The sequence below is a fragment of the Erinaceus europaeus genome, chromosome 9, assembly GCF_950295315.1.
Source record: "Erinaceus europaeus chromosome 9, mEriEur2.1, whole genome shotgun sequence".
Classification (NCBI taxonomy): Eukaryota; Metazoa; Chordata; class Mammalia; order Eulipotyphla; family Erinaceidae; genus Erinaceus; species Erinaceus europaeus.
This window is the reverse complement of record NC_080170.1, coordinates 47,610,081-47,630,152: the sequence shown is the minus strand read 5'-3', so window position 1 is coordinate 47,630,152 and position 20,072 is coordinate 47,610,081. Positions and strand designations below refer to the sequence as shown.

Below are 20,072 nucleotides of genomic sequence, written 5' to 3'. Positions count from 1 at the left end.
TTTTGTATAAGTGTAACACTGACCATATAGTTGTTTCTTTTTTATTTATTTATTTATTTATTTATTTATTTTTTTAATTTAATTTAATTTTGTTATTTTTTATTATTATTTTTATTATTTTTTTTTCCTCCTCCAGGGTTATTGCTGGGCTCGGTGCCTGCACCATGAATCCACCGCTCCTGGAGGCCATTTTTTCCCCCCTTTTGTTGCCCTTGTTGTAGCTTCGTTGTGGTTATTATTATTGCCCTTGTTGACGCAATTCGTTGTTAGATAGGACAGAGAGAAATGGAGAGAGGAAGGGAAGACAGAGAAGGGGAGAGAAAGATAGACACCTGCAGGCAGACCTGCTTCACCGCCTGTGAAGCGACTCCCCTGCAGGTGGGGAGCCGGGGGCTCGAACCGGGATCCTTACGCCGGTCCCTGCGCTTTGCGCCACATGCGTTTAACCCACTGCGCCACTGCCCAACCCCCCTAAACATATCTTTATGTAGTTTATAAATCTTATTTCATATACACAGATCTTTGCAATGTGGAAGCCAAATGCCTTTATGATTACAAATTGAATAGATTGCTTTATACACATGGACTTGCCCAAGCCTGAGTCTTAGTCTCTCATCTAGCATTGTAAAGTTTTTAGTTAAAGTGAAAAAATTTTGTCTGGTTATAGAAATTATAGGCATAAGAGTTTGTGCTCTCTTGTTTAAAAATAAATATTTGGGGAGTCGCTTCACAAGCGGTGAAGTAGCTCTGCAAGTGTCTTTCTCTCCCCCTTTCTGTCTTCCCCTCCTCTCTCCATTTCTGTCCTATCCAGCAGCAACAACATCAATAACAACAGTAATAACTACAACAATAAAACAACAAGGGCAACAAAAGGGAATAAGTAAATATAAAAATAAATAAATATTTGTTATTTGATAAACTTGCACAGGAATGTCTGCAAGTACTGAATTTAATTACAAAATTTCCTGACTTAGACAATATCACAAATTATTGAAAAAAAGTTATTTATTGGCTAGAGGTAGAAAATGATAGGGAAGATAGACATAGGGAGAGAGAGAGAGAGAGAGACCTGCAGCATTGCTTCACCCCTTGTGAAACTTTCCCCCTTCAGGTGGAGACTGGGGGCTTGAACCCAAGTCCTTGCACAATGTAGTGTGCACACTCTACCAGGTATGTCATGACCCGGTCTCTGATACTGATCTTTCAAAATTATGTTTTAATGTTTATTTACCTATTTTTTTGGATATGACAGAGAGAAATTGAGAGGCAAGGGGAGATAGAGAAGGAGAAAGACAGACATCTGCAATATTGCTTCATTGCTCATGAAGTTTCCTCCATTGTTTCATTGCTCATGAAGTTCCCTGCAACAGGGGACCAGGGATTTGAATCTGGTCCTTGCACATCCTACCATACACATTCAACAGTGCACTGTCACTCAGCCCTTCAAAATTATTTTTTATTGTTTGATTCTCAAGCATGAAATTCCAAGTTTGATCCCTGTCATCACATATACTCGAGCTCTGGTGTTCTCTCTCTCTCTCATAAATAAATAAATAAATAAACTTTTCAAAATATATTTAGGAGGCCTTAGGGACTATGGAATGCACGTTGCTACATTAGACTCTTGGCATTACAAAGATTAATAAGGCATAACCCTTGCTTTCCTATTGCTCCTTTGTAGGGAGAAACAAACCACACATTACCAGGAGTAAACAAATAAGCAGGATGGTGGAGTATGAAGAACAGAATGCTTTATAAAGACTTAGGTTCCAAATTGCATAACCTACTCACATAAGTATTACTATCTCATATTCTCAGCCTGAATTACTGCAGTATTTACCATATAAGTACTAGGACCGTAAGTAACAGAAAATAAAGGGTTAACTTCTTTGTACTATGATCAAGTAACAGTACAAGTAGAGTATAGACTATTAAAGCAGACTATTAAAACTTTGTACTATGTACTTGTACTATGTACTTTGTACTATGATCAAGTAACAGTAGCAGTAGAGTATAGACTATTTAAAAGACTATTAAAACTCCAGTTTATAGTGGTGCTGGAGAGTGAACTGACCTTTGGCACCTTGAGCATGCATGTCTTTTTGCATAACCACTATGCTATGTCTCTAGTCCTAAAGCATAATCTTTTATTGACAACTCTTTGAATTTTTCTTTCAGAGAGACACATCTCAATTCAAAGGCAACTTGCTGATCTAGAGAAATTAACTTTCTTAATGGAAGGAGATTTTGACTCTGCCAGTTCCTTGAACTCAGATAATCTTAATGCAGGTATTTGTCATGTTCTGAATGTGTTTTCTTAATTTCTAGTTGTTTTTCATTTTTTAGTGCGTGAAGATTTGGTAAGAATTGACTTTATTTTTAATGAACTGTTTCAGTAGTCAAGTAGGGGACCCCCCCCCCAGCACTGATCAGCTCTGGCTTATGATGGTATGGGGGATTGAACCTAGGACTTCGGAGCTTCAGCATGAGAGTCTCTTTGCATAACCATTATGCTATTTCCCCCTCCCATTCCCTCCCCAAGTAAAAACATTTTATTCAGGAAGTTGATAGATTTCTGTATACAACAGTGCTATGGGAATACATTACAGCTACAAAGGGAATTATAGTCACAATGATTGTAGAAAAGACTGTATATCCTATAAGTTAGGAATTGCATTTGATCGTAACAGAAATCTTCCCAAGTGGTATCTCAGATAATGTAGGAATTTGTATTTTTTCAAATAAAAGAAGACAGAGTATTAGAAAAATTAAGCGGGGCAGGGGTATATAGCATAATGGTTATGCAAAGAGACACTCATAACAGAATCTCAGAAGTCCCAGGTTCAATCCCCCGTACTGCTGGGGCTCACGTGGAGTGGCTCCATCCAGGAAGGTAAGCTTACCGAGGCCCTATCACCAGCTCAAGAAACTGCGTGATAAAGAAAGAGGCTTGGGGAGAATTCTGGTATGAACATTCGCTTTATTCAGGGGTGGGCTTGGGTATATATAGAAAGTTAAGCAAAAAACATTTTTCAAATACATCAGAAATTACAGGTTTCTTAAAGGTCAGCTAGCCCTTATAGTAGGGGGCTGGTATAACAAGAATTGATGCGATACATAAAGGTCAAGACAATTATTCTCCATGATACAAACAGGTTAATTATCTAAAGGCATTTGAGAGAAGCATAGGTGTTAAACCAGTAGGGTGAGATAGAGAGAAGATAAACAGGGCTTGATGTAAATCATAGATATCAAAAACCATAAGGAAATAGTTTTTTGAGGTTACTGTCTGGTGTTGAGGAGGTGTTTGATGGAGTGTGTTCTCCTTTGTGATCAAAAGTGAGGTGAGGGAGTCGGGCGGTGGCACAGTGGGTTAAGCGCACGTGGCGCAAAGCGCAGGGACCAGTGTAAGGATCCCGGTTCGAGCCCCCGGCTCCCCACCTGCAGGGGAGTTGCTTCACGGGCAGTGAAGAGGTCTGCAGGTGTCTATCTTTCTCTCCCCTCTCTCTCTGTCTTCCCCTCCTCTCTCCATTTCTCTCTGTCCTATCCAACAACAAAGCAACATCAACAATGGCAATAATAACCGCAACAAGGCTGCAACAACTAGGGCAACAAAAAGGGGGAAAAATGGCCTCCAGGAGCAGTGGATTCATGGTGCAGGCACTGAGCCCAGCAATAACCCTGGAGGAGGAAAAAAAAAAAAGTGAGGTGAATGTGTGAACTTTGGGTGACTGTGAACTTTGAATGAACCTTAAAGCAGGCAGCCATGTGGCCTGCTGCTAGCAGGGAGAAACTGAGATTTCTGTGAGCTTGAGAGTCTAACAAGGGGAAACTGAGTCCAGGAGACTTTTCCTCTTGGCTCATCTCTATGAGAGAGGCTAACAAGGGGGTGTCTTTCCAGACGTCCATCCAAGGATGGGGGAAGTTTCCCTAAGCTCTGCCAAGCTTTCACATAGTCCCACACCGTACCACCATTAGCCAGAGCTGATCAGTGCTCTGGTGAAAAAAAAGAAAAGAGAAATGAAAGAAAGAAAGAAAAGAATGAAGAAAATAAGGAAGGATAAAGAAAGGAGAAATTAATTGTGGGGCCAGGTGGTGGTGCATGTTACAATGCTCAAGGACCTGGATTCAAGCCCCCAGTCCCCACTTGTAGGGGGAAAGCTTCATAGTAGTGAAGCAGGTCAGCAAGTGTCTGTCTCTCTCCCTCTTCCCTCTTAAATTTCTCTTTGTCATAACAAATAAAATAAAGTTTAATACTAAATGAGTTATTGCTATATGCTTTTATTACTTTACAGCAGAGTTGTAAGATCTTAATTTTTTATACACTGTGCAAGTTTTGAGATATACTGCATCTCTGATGAAATATGACTTGTTTTGATGACCCGAAATCTTTTAGTAAATGTGTGAATAAGAAGAAAGAACTTAAAAATTTCAGTAATAGATAGCAGTGGTTGTAACCAAGAATCCAGCTTCAGAAGAGCAGCTCTTTTGAATTCTATCTACCTGGTCTTCTTTTATCCTTTTTCTAACTCCACCTGTTGCAACCACAACAGAAGAGGAACACAGCAGGTATACCTATATATAGTCTGTCCCTAACTTCTGTCTTTCTTGGAGTGTGACAGCTGTTTTCCCTGTCCACTGTATAGGGTGCTGTCCTCTCTGACAGGCATTTTGACTTGACCATTACTGGCGTTTTGTTCTTCCTCATCCTAACTGTAGAAAGGAGACTTTTGGGCTAGCAGATAGCTCACTGGAATAGTGTGCTGCTGTGTCATGTGGACTACCTACCCAGTTTCGAACCTGGCCCCTACTACATTGAGGGAAGCATCTGTGCCCTGTTTGTGTTCCTTCTTCCCTCCCTGCCTCCCTCTAAAAAAGAGACTTTTAATGTCAAAACACAATCCTTGACGTAAGTACTAAAACTTAATCTAAACCGCGTTCTGAGACAGGTCTCTCATGTTAAGGAAGACATTAAGAAGTATATGTGTGGAGCTAGGGGTGAGGGTGGGGATATTTGTTATTATATCCTCTATATCTTTATTTTTCAGGAAACAGACAGATTTGTCCATTATGCCCTAAGGAAAAATTCAGAGCTTGTAATAGTCACAAACTTCGCCGTCACCTTCAAAATTTACACTGGAAAGTCTCAGTTGAATTTGAAGGTCAGTATTTTGTGCTTGGCTAAAAAAAAAAAGTGATGTAAACGAAATTTAAGACCTAATAGAAGGAGGTCCGGTGGTGGCACACCTAGTTGAGCACACATGTTGCAATTCACAAGGACCCGGGTTCGAGTCCCTGGTCCCCCCCCCCCCACCTGCAGGGGGAAAGCTTTCTAAATGGTGAAGCAGTGTTGCAGGTGTCTCTCTGTCTCTCACCCTATCTATCACACCCTTCCCTCTCAATTTCTGGTTGCTTCTATCCAGTATGTAAATAAATATAATGCCATAAATAAAGGATCTAATAGAAGTTTGGAAAATTTTTGTGAACATTACTAAATATTTTCAGTTTAAAGACTCCCTGTGGGATCAGGCGGTGGCTCACCTGGTTAAGTGCACACACTACAGTGCACAAGGACACGGGATCAAGCCCCTGGTCCCCACCTGCAGGGGAAAAGCTTCACGAGTGGTGAAACAGGGCTGCAGGTGTCTCTCTGTCTTTCTCCATCTCTGTCTTCCTTTCCTGTCAATTTCTGTCTCTACCCAATAATAAATAAATAAAGTTAAAAAAAAGAATTAAAAAATAAAAAAAAGACTCCCTGTAAGAAATAATTTACTTTGATTTTTGTCTTTATTGAGGTATAGAGAGACACACAGCACTGCTTAGTTCTGGCATATGGTAGTACTTGGGATTGAACCTGGGACCTCAGAGCCTCAAGTATGAAAACCTTTTGCATAACCATTATGCTGTTTTTCCAGCTCTGATGACTCCTGTTTAATGTATTTGTTAAAGCACCATAGAGCTCTCTAGGCACTGGGTAATTATAACATAAATGTGAACATTTGCTAAGCATCTGTATTGGGTACTCTGCTTGGCTTGTGGTCTATATGACTTATTGAGCAATGTTTTAATAAGTTATACTTTTTGACGCACCTGCTTAGACACATATGTTGCAATGCACAAAGACCCAGGCTCAAGCTCCCAGTCCCCATCTGCAGGGGGAAAGCTTTGCGAATGGTGAAGCAGTGCTGCAGGTGTCTCTCTTGTCTCTTTCCCTTCTCTATTATGCCCTCCCCTCTCAATTTCTGTCTGTCTTCATCCAATAAATTAAAACCAAAAAAAAATTACAAAAATAAGTTATTCCTTTCCTTTTGTATTAAAACAGCTTTCATTTTACACATTTTTGAAAGTATAGAGATTTTAGTAAAAAACATTGGTATGAATTCTGGAAAACTAAAAATCACTTGTTTTCTGCTAATGGCTTAAGTAAGCAACTAGAGTTAGTAAAAACTATTCATAGTCCTGCTTTACCCTAGAAAATTAGGAGGGGAAGACATACCAGTCATACAAGATGACACACATAAGTAGAGTACTTCAGAGAAAGGAATGAATAAAGTTACCTATTAGGTGTGATGGCCCAGGAGGTGACACAGTGATTAGAGATTTGGACTTAAAGTCATTACATTCTGAGTGTAATCCCCAGCATCATTATGTACCAGAGTTATGTACCCTGGTTCTCACTGTCTCTCTCATGTTAATAAATAAGTTCTTTAATAAATTAAGTGCATAAATCTTTAGAATGAGGTAGGAAAATAGCCACAGGATAGTGCACCTGCTTTGTCATACATGTAAACTAGGTTTAAGCTTAGCTTCCACCATATGGGAGTAGGATTTTGTGGAGTGGTGTTTTCTTGCCCTCCTCCCCCCTAGCCCCTCCGTCTCTGTCTCTATTTCTCTATCTGAAAAAAAGTCAACCTAGAGCAGTGAAGCCCTGGTGGTGACCAGAAATAAGCAAAATAGGGAGTCAGGCAGTAGCGCAGCGGGTTAAGCACAAGTGGCACAAAGCACAAGGACCAGGATACTAGGAATACCAAAGGAGACCACCCGGGACCGAAACAAGACAGGACTAGAATGACCACAGGAACCCAGTAAATCACCGGTGAGTACAAACACGTGTGGCTGGTGACAGAGAGGAGAGAGGAGCCTAAGGAGAGATTAAGTGACTGCTAACAGTTCAGCAGTTTATCAGTTGAGACACCACCTCCAGTCTGCTCCACCAACAAGGGGACAGCTGAAGGGAGGAGAGGACTCCCCAGAGACTCACCAAGTGCAATTCTGAGTCTCCATTGCTACTACCCTCAGAATCTGGAGCAGCGACAGGGAGGGACACCAGGGGACAGAGATCTAACCAGGAAACTCAGGAGAAGACCTATACCTCGGTGGCATAGCTGAGGGGCTGTGAAAGTCTCTTTGTATAACCACTGGATTATCTCTGCCACACCCTGCTTTATCTCTTGGTCAGGAGTCAGTGCTTAAGCTAAGAAGCCTATTGATAGTTTAAAAGCCCTCAGGCTCCCATAGCCTACAGGGAAGAAAAAAAAAAAAAAAAACAAGGACCAGGATAAGGATCCTGGTTCGAGCCCCCGGCTCCCCATCTGCAGTGGAGTCGCTTCACAAGTGGTGAAGCAGGTCTGCAGGTGTCTGTCTTTCTCTCCCCCTCTCTGTCTTCCCCTCCTCTCTCCATTTCTCTCTGTCCTCTCCAACAACGACGACATCAATAACTACAACAATAAAACAAGGGTAACAAAAGAGAATAAATATTTTTTTAAATTTTTTTTTATATTTTATTTTATTTATTTATTCCCTTTTGTTGCCCTTGTTGTTTTATTGTTGTAGTTATTATTGATATTGTTGTTGTTGGATAGGACAGAGAGAAATGGAGAGAGGAGGGGAAGACAGCGAGGGGGAGAGAAAGACAGACACCTGCAGACCTGCTTCACCGCCTGTGAAGGGACCTGCCTGCAGGTGGGGAGCCGGGGGCTCAAACTGGGATCCTGACGCCGATCCTTGAGCTTAGCGCCACCTGCGCTTAACCCATTGTGCTATAGCCTGACTCCCATAAATATTTTTTTTAATTTAAGAAAGTATTAATTAACAAAACCGTAGGGTAGGAGGGGTACAATTCCACACAATTCCCACCACCCAATCTCCATATCCCACCCCCTCCCCTGAGAATAAATATTTTTTAAAAAATAAGCAAAAAATGTTGATACAAAAAAGAAACCAAGATCTTAGCAATCTAAGAGACTACATAGAGACAGTGAATTCTCATTAGATTCTGAGACAATAAATTACTATCGAATTTTTGGAAAGTAATTTGTGAAATCTTTTTAAACCTAAAATTAATAGAAGCATCTACCCCAGGCAGTGCCTTTCCTGGGGATCAGAAGAATCAATAAAAAGAAGTGAAAAATCTGTAAAGATCAGGAAGAATAGCAAGAGAACTTAGTGCCCCGTTATAAATGAAAGGAAACATGGATAATGGAAGATGTAGCATAAAGTCCAAGATGGGGGGAACATCTATGGAAAAAGTCGCAATGGTAAAGAATAGATGATGAAATTGAGTCCTGGGGCCCAGTGGCTCACCTGGTTAAGCGCATGTATTACAATGCACAAGAACCCAGGTTCAAGCCCCCAGTTCCCACCTGCAGAGGGGAAGCTTCACAAGTGGTGAAGCAGTGCTGCAGGTGTCTCTCTGTCTCTCTCCCTCTCTATCTCCCCCTTCCTCTTAATTTATGGTTGTCTCCAATAAATAAAAGAAAATTAAAAAAAGAAAGAAAGAAATTGAGTCCCAAAGGAGCTAAATGACTAAGCCATCATAACATGAGTAGTCATGGCAGAACCAGAATTTGAACCTTGATCTCCTCTGTTTGCTTTCATGTTGTACTAAATCTTGTGTAACAGCTGTATATATCTAAAGCAATCTCATTTAAATAAATTAATCAGGCAGGAGTTGATAGCATAATGTTTATGCAGAGACCCTCATGACTGAGGCTCTAAGGTTTCAGGTTCAACCCCCATCAGCATTATAAGCCTGAGCTGAGCAGTGCTCTGGTAAAAAGGAAAAAAAAAAATCCAATCATCCTTATAAAACAAAATTTCATAATACATTTTTAAAGATATTTATTTATTTATTTATGAGAATGACAGGAGGCGAGAGAAAGAACCAGACATCACACCGGTACATGCACTGCTGGGGGTTGAACTCAGGACCTCATGCTTGAGAGTCCAGTGCTTTATCCATTGCGTCACTTCATAATACATTTTAATGGTGCTCAAATTCTTAAGAAATAGTGATATAACAGCCCAGCCACCTATTCTTCATTCTAGGTTACAGGATGTGCATCTGTCACTTACCTTGTCGACCAGTGAAACCAAACATCATTGGAGAACAGGTAATCAGATGTTGAGAGTCTTTTCTAAGTTGAAGGAATTACTGTGTTGAGCTTTTCATTTTATAGTTTTAACTTCAGATAAATTGCTGTAGTATTCAAGGAAAATTAGCCCATCTACTAGTTGTGGAATCAAGAATTTAAATAGGGGGAGTCGGGTGGCAGCGCAATGGGTTAAGCGCAGGTGGCCCAAAGCACAAGGACCAGTGTAAGGATCCTGGTTCGAGCCCCTGGCTCCCCACCTGCAGAGGGGTCGCTTCACAGGTGGTGAAGCAGGTCTGCAGGTGTCTATCTTTCTCTCCCCTTCTCTGTCTTCCCCTCCTCTCTCCATTTCTCTCTGTCCTATCCAACCACGACGACATCAACAACAACAATAAAACAACAAGGGCAATGAAAGGAATAAATAAATATATTTTTAAAAGAATTTAAATAGGAAGCAATTGTTTTTTAATCTTTATTTACTGGATAGACAGCCAGAAATCGAGAGGGGAGGGAGCGGTAGAGAAGGTGAGAGACTCAAGAGACACCTGCAGCCATATTTCACCACTCTCAAAGCTTTCCCCATGCAGGTGGGGACCGGGGAATAGGAAGCAATTAAAAACTTTTTTTTTTTTTTGCCTCCAGGGTTTTTGTTGGGGCTTGGTACCTGCACTACAAATCCACTGCTCTTAGAGGTTATTTTTTCCATTTTGTTGCCTTTGTTGTTTATTGTTGTTGTTATTGTTGCTTCTGTCATTGTGGTTGGATAGGACAGAAAGAAATTGAGGAGGAGGGGAAGACAGGGGAAGAGAAAGATACACACCTGTAGACCTGCTTCACTGCTTATGAAGCGACCCCCTGCAGGTGGGGAGCCGGGGGATTGACCAGGGAGCCCTACGCACGGGTCTTTGCGCTTTGCACCATGTGTACTTAATCTGATTTGCTACCACCCGGCCCTCCAATATTTTAAATTTTACAATAACTTTTAATCACGTAGTAATAGCTTTTAATCTCTGTGATGTAGTATATGTCTTAGCATGTGTGGATTCATACACTCATTCTCCCTGTTTTCTTCCTTTTAGTTGGTCAAAGAACAGGATCAACTTTTCTGAAAACTTAATTATTTTTCTTATAAATGAACATCCTCATTTTTAGTATTGACAATTGGGGAAGAAATGAGAAAATATATAAAACTAATATGAATGCATATTAGCTTACTCAGTTCTCATTAAATTTATTTGTCTTTCAGGCTACTACAATTTAAAGTTCTTGGGGGAGAAAGCCAAGCATTTCATAAGCAGCAGTAGTTGGAACAGTGCTTGGTCTATCAACTCTGTCCAAGAGGCTTTGAATGTGATAACCACAGTTCCACAGGGAACTTTGTGCAGTACTCTTGACTATACTCTCCTTACTTTAACATTACATATAAGTAAGAAGATAGAAGTACCAAGAGTAAAACAACATAAAAACTAAGAATGAGTCTTTCTGTTCTCAGTTAAAGGAGAAGCTAGGGTGAATTAAAAAGTATATATATATGGAAAGGAATCAGAACATCACTGTAGCATCTACAGTGATGGATATCAAACTTTGGACCTCATGCTTAAGAGCCTAACACTTTACCACTATGCCATCTCCCAGGCTGCTAAAGGGAAAACATTTTTACTTGGGAAAATAGACTTTTCATTATTTTGATAACATCCAAGATTGAGTTTAGACTTTGCTTGGTTCTTCTAAAAATCTTGAAAGCTGGTTACTAAATATGTCCATCCATAAAAACTTAAAACCCAAGAAGTTACATGAAAAATGAGAGTAATGAATTCTTAAAACCCAGTACTTCTAATTATTTAACTATATTTTATTAATATCTAGGTTTCTTACATTATTTGTATTACATCTGTGTGGTGTCATTGCTCTTAGGTATAATAATGCTTAGCTCTTAGCAAATTTATGTTCAGTGATGTCCCATTTGTATCTTGCAATTAGTCATGGTATAGTAAACAATAGAAAATTCAGACACTACCAACCAGGATTTTATTGCCTTAGAGAGCAGATAACGGGGCCCAGTGGTGGCACACCTGGCTGAGTGCACAAGGACCAAGGTTCAAGCCCCCAGTCCCCACCTGCAGGGGAAAAGCTTTGTGAGTGGTAAAGCAGGGCTGCAGGTGTCTCTGTCTCTCTACCTCCCCTTCCCTCTCGATTTCTGACTGTCTCTAACCAATAAATAAGTAAATATAAAAAACACTAAAAAAAGAAAATTAATAAAAAAAAGAGCAGATAACTAACAACCAGTACACTGCTGCTAACACTATACTGATTCTGTGTCTTTATTTTTAATATAAAATAAGGTAAAGTTACTTGCTGATTAGGTTGAGTGGAAAAAACTGGGAAATCTAGTTTGTGGCCTATTGTAAAGTAAGATTAAAAAGCAAATGTAAATATAGGTAAAGAAGTAAAGTCACATAGCAAAATTAATACTTTTTCTCTATCATCAGACCCCAGACACACTGACATACGTACATTTGCAACCCTAAATAAATTTCTATTTCATTGTCTTAATGATTTATTTATATATTTAAATGAAATACTCTGTTTGATAGATATCCAGTAAAATGGGCGCCCATTATCATTGTATCATTTGTTCAGCAACAATCTCCAGAAGGACCGATATGCTGGGACATGTTAGGCGCCATGTGAACAAAGGGGAGACTAAGTCCCGGTATATTGCTGGTAAGTGGAGCAGTCTCAAATAATGATCCAATTAGCCTTCTTAAATGTATGGCAGGTAACAAAGTGATTTAATCAAATCACTTATTTATTTTTTTAACTAATAATCTGTAACCTCAGATTTCATTTTCTTTTTGTGAGGCCCTGAATATCCACCTGCCCTCAATTTAACTTATGTATGTCATAACTGGATCTTAAAAGGCAACTGATAAATTTAAGTTAGAGTTATTATTATTATTAGCATTATTATCAACATTATCCAAAGCACTCCTCAGGTCTGGCATATGGTGGTGCAGGAGATTGAAGCAGAAACTTCAAAGTCTCAGGCATGAAAGTCTTATATAACTATTATGCTAATCTCTTTCCTTCCCCACACCATAAAGATGTCTTCATGGAAGGTTGTATTATGGTAGTGGCTCCTGCAAACTTATGAATAATAAGAAAGGGGCATAGAGTGAGATAAAAAAAGATCATTTATTATCCTGAATGACAGAAACTTAAATACCCTATAACATCTATTGTGTATAATCAGTTAACTTCTCTCTGAATCTTGTTGTTTCTACTCAACTGGTTAACACAAGATAGTGTAAGAAAAAAACAGTATCCTTCCAAATGTATATTGTTTTGTTTGGAGTTATTTGATATTTCATTGAAAATCTTTTTTTTTTTTTTAATCTTAGCTTCTGCTGCTAAACCACCTAATGAAATTTTGAAAGAGTCAGACACAGATGTACAAGTGTGTCCTAACTATTCTGTACCTCAGAAAACAGATTCCTATTTTAATCCCAAAATGAAACTAAATCGGTAAGAGAAGTTTATATAAGGGGCGAGGGGCTATGGGATGTTTCAGATTATGACAACTGTACCTTCTTAATTTTTGTGTTTTGCTTTATTGAAAAAACTAGATACAGAATGAAAAATCATCATTTTCTCTTGTTTTTATACCAAACATTCTTTTTCAGAGAATAAAGCAAACTTACCTTTATGTAACATAATAAATAGGTTGCCGCTCTTGTGGGCAATTTAAAAAAAAAATCATTATTTATAATGAATACTTCTTTTTTAAAAAATATTTATTCCCTTTTGTTGCCCTTGTTGTTTTACTGTTGTAGTTATTATTGTTGTTGTTGTTGTTGGATAGGACAGAGAGAAACAGAAAGAGAAGGGGGAAGACGGGGAGATAAAGATAGATACCTGCAGACCTGCTTCACTGCTTGAAGTAATTCCCCTGTAGGTGGGGAGCCAGGGCTTGAACTGGTATCCTTAGGCCAGTCCTTGTGCTTTGTGCCACCTGTGCTTGACCCACTGCACTACAGCCTGACTCCCTAATGAACAACACTTCTTTATAGAGGAAGGAAGGAAGGAAAAGATGGATAGAAGGAAAATACCTAGGGACTCAAAAGAATCCTAACCTGGAAGTGTTCTAAAGTCAACTCTTATAGTCAAACCTCAGTGAGAATGGACACACGTACACATGAGCACGCGCGTGTGCGCATACACACACACAGTTTAATTTTATAAATTTTAGTAATATTGATTAGAATATGTCAATAAGAGGAAAAAATGAATTTTTCTTATATAGGAAAAAAAAAAAACTACAGTTCTCTCCTAGTGTGGGTTTCTTCCTTATATGTCTCCTTTACCTTCACATGAGACATTTTACTTCTTCTTTTTTTTTTTTTTTTGGTTTACCCACTGAAGGCTCATTTATGCCTTCTTTCTTTTTTTTTTTTGTATTTTTTATTTAAAAAAGGAGACATTTACAAGACCGTAGGATAGGAGGGGTACAACTCCACACAGTTCCCACCACCAAATCTCTATATCCCACCCCTCCCCCTGATAGCTTTCCCATTCTTTATCCCTCTGGGAGTATGGACCCAGGGTCATTGAGGGTTGCAGAAGGTGGAAGGTCTGGCTTCTGTAATTGCTTCCCCGCTGAACATGGGCGTTGACTGGTCGATTCATACTCCCAGTCTGCCTCTCTCTCCCTAGTAGGGTGGGTCTTTGGGGAAGTAGAGGATATTTTACTTCTGACACTTGATAATGTGGGTTTTTCTCCTTTACCAAGCATCTCTGTAACCCCAACTAGGTCCTCTGCACTTTAGTATTTACTTATTCATTTTTATTTTTTGATAGAGACATAGAGGAAGAGAATGAAAAAGACCAAAGCACCAAAGCTTTCTTCACTGTAGTGGGGGCTGGGCTCAAACTTGAGTCACATGCATGGCAAACCAACACAGTATACAAGTGAGCTATTCTGCTGGCTCTTTGTACTTTATCTTAGTTCTAACATAATCTTCCTCAAGATAGTGTCAAATCCTCTTGGCACAAGACTCATTGCCAACTGACTGTGCCCCCCACTACTCTTATTACAGTAGACACAGAGTATGAGGTATGGGAGGATCCCAGGTACTCTTGTTCCCCTGAGGTTGTGGTCCCATCACCCAGTATGGATGTGTAGCTTGTGGACTAACTAGGAACTACATTTACAGAATTATCTGAGATTATTATGCTTGTTTCTAGGCAGCTAATATTTTGTACATTGGCTGCATTGACTGAGGAACGAAAACCTCTGGAATGTCTAGATGCCTTTGGAGCCACTGGTAAGTCATGGAACTGCTTGGAAACTCCACTTTATCATCCAGACTCATAGTTTTTCTTTTTTTTTTTTTTTTAATGTATTCCCTTTTGATACCCTTTTTTTATTGTAGTTTATTGTTGTTGTTGTTGTTGATGTCGTCATTGTTGGTTACAACAGAGAGAAATGGAAAGGGGAGGGGAAGACAGAGAAGGGGAAAGAAAGATAGGCACCTGCAGACCTGCTTCACCGCCTGTGAATCGATTCCCCTGCAGGTGGGGAGCTGGGGGCTCAAACCTGGATCCTTAAGCCGGTCCTTGTGCTTTGTGCCACCTGCACTTAATCTGCTGAGCCACCTACCGCCCGACTCCCCATAGTGTTTTTCTTAGAAAAGATGAATGATGCTGTATTGCACCAAAGTAAAAGACTGGTGGCGGGAGGGTTCAGTTCCTAGAACATGAAGGCAGAGGAGGACCTAGTCGGGGTTGAATTGTTAGGTGGAAAACTGGGAAATGTTATACATGTACAGACTGTTGTATATTACTGTCTACTGTAAACCATTAATTCCCTAATAAAAAATGAAAAAAAGAAAATATGAGTGACCTCATCTAGAAGAACATTTTGATGTAGAAACTAAAGTCCCAATGCCAACTTTTTATTTTGGACTAAGTGAGATGTATACAGTAGTAGAATATAGAAAGTGAATTCCTGGCTACCCATCTCTCAATTCAGAAATTAACCACTCATGCTTAGAATTGTATGTTTTTGTATGTGCTTTTCCGTAGTGTCTATCTTCCCTTCAGGGCAAAATATGTCCTCTCTTAATCATATTGCCTATCAAGTTTGCCTGGAAAAAATGTTTTACTTTAAGAAAAGAATTTAAAAAATGGAGGAGATAGGTCTGCTATTTCACAAAATAAAGAATAGAGATTGAGGTTTATTTGAACAAAGATGATAAATTTTGGGAGGTCGGTTGGTAGCGCAGCGGGTTAAACACACGTGGTGCAAAGCGCAAGCACCAGTGTAAGGATCTGGGTTTGAGCCCCCAGCTCCCCACCTGCAGGGGAGTCGCTTCACAGGCGGTGAAGCAGGTCTGCAGTTGTCTTATCTTTCTCTCCCCCTCTCTGTCTTCCCCTCCTCTCTCCTTTTCTCTCTGTCCTATCCAACAACCATGACAACACCAGTAATAACTACAACAATAAAAAAAAAAAACAAGGGCAACAAAAGGGAAAATAAATAAATATAAAAAAAATTTAAAGATATGATAAGTTTTGTGAGAAGAATTTATAAAAATTTCTTAGGTACTTTTGTGTGTGTGTGTTGTATGTGATAACTGTTCTTTAGAGGCTTTGCCAAGAAAGGAGGATAAATCGCTTATGAAAACATTAAGATTTTGCAAGAATTTGGTTTTGTTCAGATTATCTTTATATTGTTTTATTTAATTATTTTGAGATGTATTGATTTTATGAGAGTTGGAGAGAGAAAGAACACCAGAGCATCTCTCTTGCACATGCAATGCTGGGGATTGAACTTTGGATCCCAAGATTGAAGTCCAATGTGTATCCACTGTGCTGAATCCCTATCATTAATGAAAGAGAGAAAGGAGGGGGAGGAGAGGGAGATGGGAAGATGGGGAGAAAAAGAGAAAGGGGGGAAGAATAAAAAGAGAGGGAGAGAGAGAGAGGCAGACATCAGACCACTGTTCACCTGTGGTTTGTGATGGTTCTAGGGATTGAGTGTAGGGCCTCAGAGCCTCTGGTCTGAAAGTTTTTTGCATAACCTTTATGCCGTCTCCCCAGCCCTAGTTTCATTCTTTTATTGTAATTTTAAAACTCATCTTTGCCATTTTTTTTTAAGGGATAATGGGACTTCAGTGGGCAAAACATCTTGGAAATGATGTCAAGGTTACAATTAATGATTTGAATGAAAACTCTGTGACATTGATTCAGGAAAATTGCCACTTAAACAAATTGAAAGTGGTGGTAGACAGTAAAGAAAAGGAAGAGAGTGGTGATATTCTGCAAGAAGGAGAGAAAAACCTTGGTAATATTAAGGTGACCAAAATGGATGCCAATGTACTGATGCACTTGAGATCTTTTGATTTCATGTAAGTGGAAAAAATTGCCTCTACTCTGCTCTGCTTTCCTTTCTTTCTCTCTCTCTCTCTCTGAAAAATCTTTTTTTGTTGTTGTTGTTTTTTTTTTTTTGTTTGTTTCAAGATTTATTAATGAGAAAGATAGGGGAGGTAAAGAACCAGACGACACTCTGGCACATATGCTGCCAGGGATTGAACTTGGGACCTCATGCTTGAGAATCCAATGCTTTATGTACTGTGTCAACTCCTGGACCAGTTATTGTTGTTTTTCTTTTAAACCATATTTTATTTATGTACTATTTGTTGGATAGAGACAGAAATTTAGAGGGAAGTGGAGGTAAAGAAGGAGAGAGAGAGAGAGATACGTGTAGCACTGCTTCACTACTCATGAAGCTTTTTGACCCTAGGTCCTTGCACATTGCAACATGTATGATCAACAAGGTATATCACCCTCTTGCCTTCTTTTCTCTTTTCCCTCCCTTCTTCCCTTCCTGTCCCACCCCTTCCCTTGTTTTCCACAGCACTGTTTTACTCTGGTTTATGGTGGTGCTGAGGATTAAACCTGAGACCTTTGGTGCCTTAGTCATTGAAATCTTTTTGCATTACCATTATGCTATCTCCCCAGCTCCATGTCACTTTCTGAAGTCTTTTTTTAAATTTTTTTATCTATTTTGGATAGAGACAACCAGAAATAGAGGGAAGGGGGAAATAGAGAGGGAAAGAGACAGACACTCGCAGCCCTGCTTCACCAATCACAAAGTTTTCCCCCTGCAGGTGGGGACCAGGGTCTTGAACCTGGGTCCTTTGTGCTCAGTCAGGTGTGCCACTTCATGCTCCCCCCCATGTCACTTTCTAATCTGGTCTAGGATGGGGAGGAGGGGTAATCATTAAGACAGTATATTGGGCCAGTGAAATAGCTCACTTGGGTAGTGTGCTGCTTTACCTATGTGCTTGAGCCTGGTCCCTATCTCACTGAAGAAAGCTTTTGGTGCTGTGGTCTCTTTCTCTCTCTCTGTGTCTCTATTTTTAAAAGAAATTTTTTAAAAAGTATGTTGTTGTTTAGACAGTTTTTTTGGCACTGACCTCAGGAATATAATAACATTTTAAGTATCTGAAATAAAATACCTGAGCATGATGACTGACTTTCCCTTACACCTGATTTTTACATGTCAATGTATTACAGGATCATTTTATTACTTTAAAAATAGAATTTATTCCTTATATAAAAAAAAGAATACAAAAAAAATAGAATTTATACTAAAAGTAGATTTTAAAGTACTATTAAATTTATGAAATTTTATTATTAGAAATAACTTCAGTAATGTAATTTGGGGACTAGCATTCTTTTTAAATGTCTCTATGCATTCTAATTTTAGACACCTAGACCCTTTTGGAACATCAGTGAACTATCTAGATTCTGCATTCAGAAATATAAGAAACCTCGGCATAGTGTCAGTGACTTCTACGGATATCAGTTCTTTATATGCCAAGGCACAGCATGTTGCCCGGCGTCACTATGGCTGTAACATTGTTCGTACTGAATATTACAAGGAACTGGCAGCTAGAATTGTTGTGGCTGCAGTGGCCAGGTACCAATTTATAAAATTTTATATTCCATTTCCATAACCTTGCTTTGTTTGGTGATCCTATGTTCTATCTTTTAAAGTTTGATTCAAAAGCTACATACAGTTTGCAATGTAAAATGTTAATAAAGTAGAAAAGACTAAATGAAATTAATTACAAATCCATTTATTTCAGCAGTACAAGGTAGGTAATGGGATAACACCACAGAAAGGGAAAGCAAAGATAGTTGCTAGATTTAGAAATATTCTTATGGCCATTTTATCTTTTTTATTTGCATATTTTGAATAAAATGGTAAGTTAGAAACTTGATACTGCAAAATGATCTTACCTGCAAGACAAAAAAGGACTTCTAAACAGTTGAAGGAAGAGTGTTTTTTTTAAAAAAAAAAACAAAACTTTATTATTTATTGGATAGAGACAAAGAGAAATTGAAAGGGCAAGAGACAGAGAAACACTTGCAGCCCAGCAGGTGGGACCAGGGGCTTGAACCTGGGTCCTTGTGCACTATAGTGTGTGTGCTACTGCTTGGCTGTGGAAGAGTTCTTGAACACTTGTCTTATGCAGGATGTTATGGTAGAAGAATCTTGCAATAGAAATGGATATTGAGGGTGTAGACAGGATGGGGAATTATTTATTTACTCTGGGCCTGCCAAGGCAACTGCAGGTGAAATTCAAAAATCAGTAAATCTTGGACATTTTTTCATAGCAACACTAAGTGCTAATTTTTGAGTTGATAATTTTTCATGGCTTGCAGATGACACTATAAATACCCAAATGGGGGAGTCGGGCTGTAGTGCAGCGGGTTAAGCGCAGGTGGCGCAAAGCACAAGGACCGGCATAAGGATCCCGGTTCGAACCCCGGCTCCCCACCTGCAGGGGAGTCGCTTCACAGGTGGTGAAGCAGGTCTGCAGGTGTCTATCTTTCTCTCCTCCTCTCTGTCTTCCCCTCCTCTCTCCATTTCTCTCTGTCCTATCCAACAACGACAACAACAATAATAACTACAACAATAAAACAACAAGGGCAGCAAAAGGGAATAAATAAATAAAATAAATATTTAAAAAAAAAAAAAAAAACCCAAATGGCCCTTCGCAGAGAAAAGGCTTCCCCATTCCGGTATAGATAGTAAATGATCATCCGGCTACCCAAGAGTCCCAATACAGTTTCAGGTCAGATTAAAAGTGCTACATCCGTCTGAATGCAGATTGTTAGACATCAAAGACCAATAGAGTGAGTGATTCCTAATTGACTGAAAATTCAGATTCAGTTTATACATACCAAGGATCTGTTATTGTTCATTTTAAAAATAATACAGCATCATGAACTTAATAGTGCATGAACTAGGTTTAATGTATAGCTGCCGAGTGAAAACCAGCTATATGTGAAGTATGGAGTAGGATTTAATTCAGAAGTCTATAAAATCAATAGTGGCGAGACTGTTTGCTAATGTACATTCAGTGGCTATCCTATCTTGTCTGTAGTTGGTACTCAGATACTGATTTGAAGAAGCTTTTATAAAGAATGTGATGAAATAATAGGTGAAAATTGAGGAAATAGGTGAAAAAGAGGAAAGTGGTAGTTATGACAAGAAATAAAAGGGTTCTGAAAGCCAGAGAAGATAGCACTATGAAAGGATCTTATACAGGGAAAATGTCTAGGAAGGAGAGACCCAAGTATTCTATAATCTCATGGGTTTCATTCTGTGTAGAAATTAATGATTTCTCC

General features: G+C 39.2%; 1 protein-coding gene across 2 annotated transcripts in view; it reads left to right on the top strand.

Moving 5' to 3' along the window:
• Nucleotides 1-20,072, top strand: part of TRMT1L (tRNA methyltransferase 1 like) — a 38,495-nt gene that overhangs the window by 5,826 nt on the left and 12,597 nt on the right. For both annotated transcript variants that reach the window (XM_007523827.3, XM_060197838.1), the window contains exons 2-9: nucleotides 2,179-2,289; nucleotides 5,049-5,162; nucleotides 9,328-9,392; nucleotides 11,966-12,095; nucleotides 12,773-12,896; nucleotides 14,616-14,695; nucleotides 16,528-16,777; nucleotides 18,142-18,354. In XM_007523827.3, the coding sequence (XP_007523889.1) occupies nucleotides 2,179-2,289; nucleotides 5,049-5,162; nucleotides 9,328-9,392; nucleotides 11,966-12,095; nucleotides 12,773-12,896; nucleotides 14,616-14,695; nucleotides 16,528-16,777; nucleotides 18,142-18,354 (1,087 nt within the window). The remainder of the gene's footprint in view (nucleotides 1-2,178; nucleotides 2,290-5,048; nucleotides 5,163-9,327; nucleotides 9,393-11,965; nucleotides 12,096-12,772; nucleotides 12,897-14,615; nucleotides 14,696-16,527; nucleotides 16,778-18,141; nucleotides 18,355-20,072) is intronic.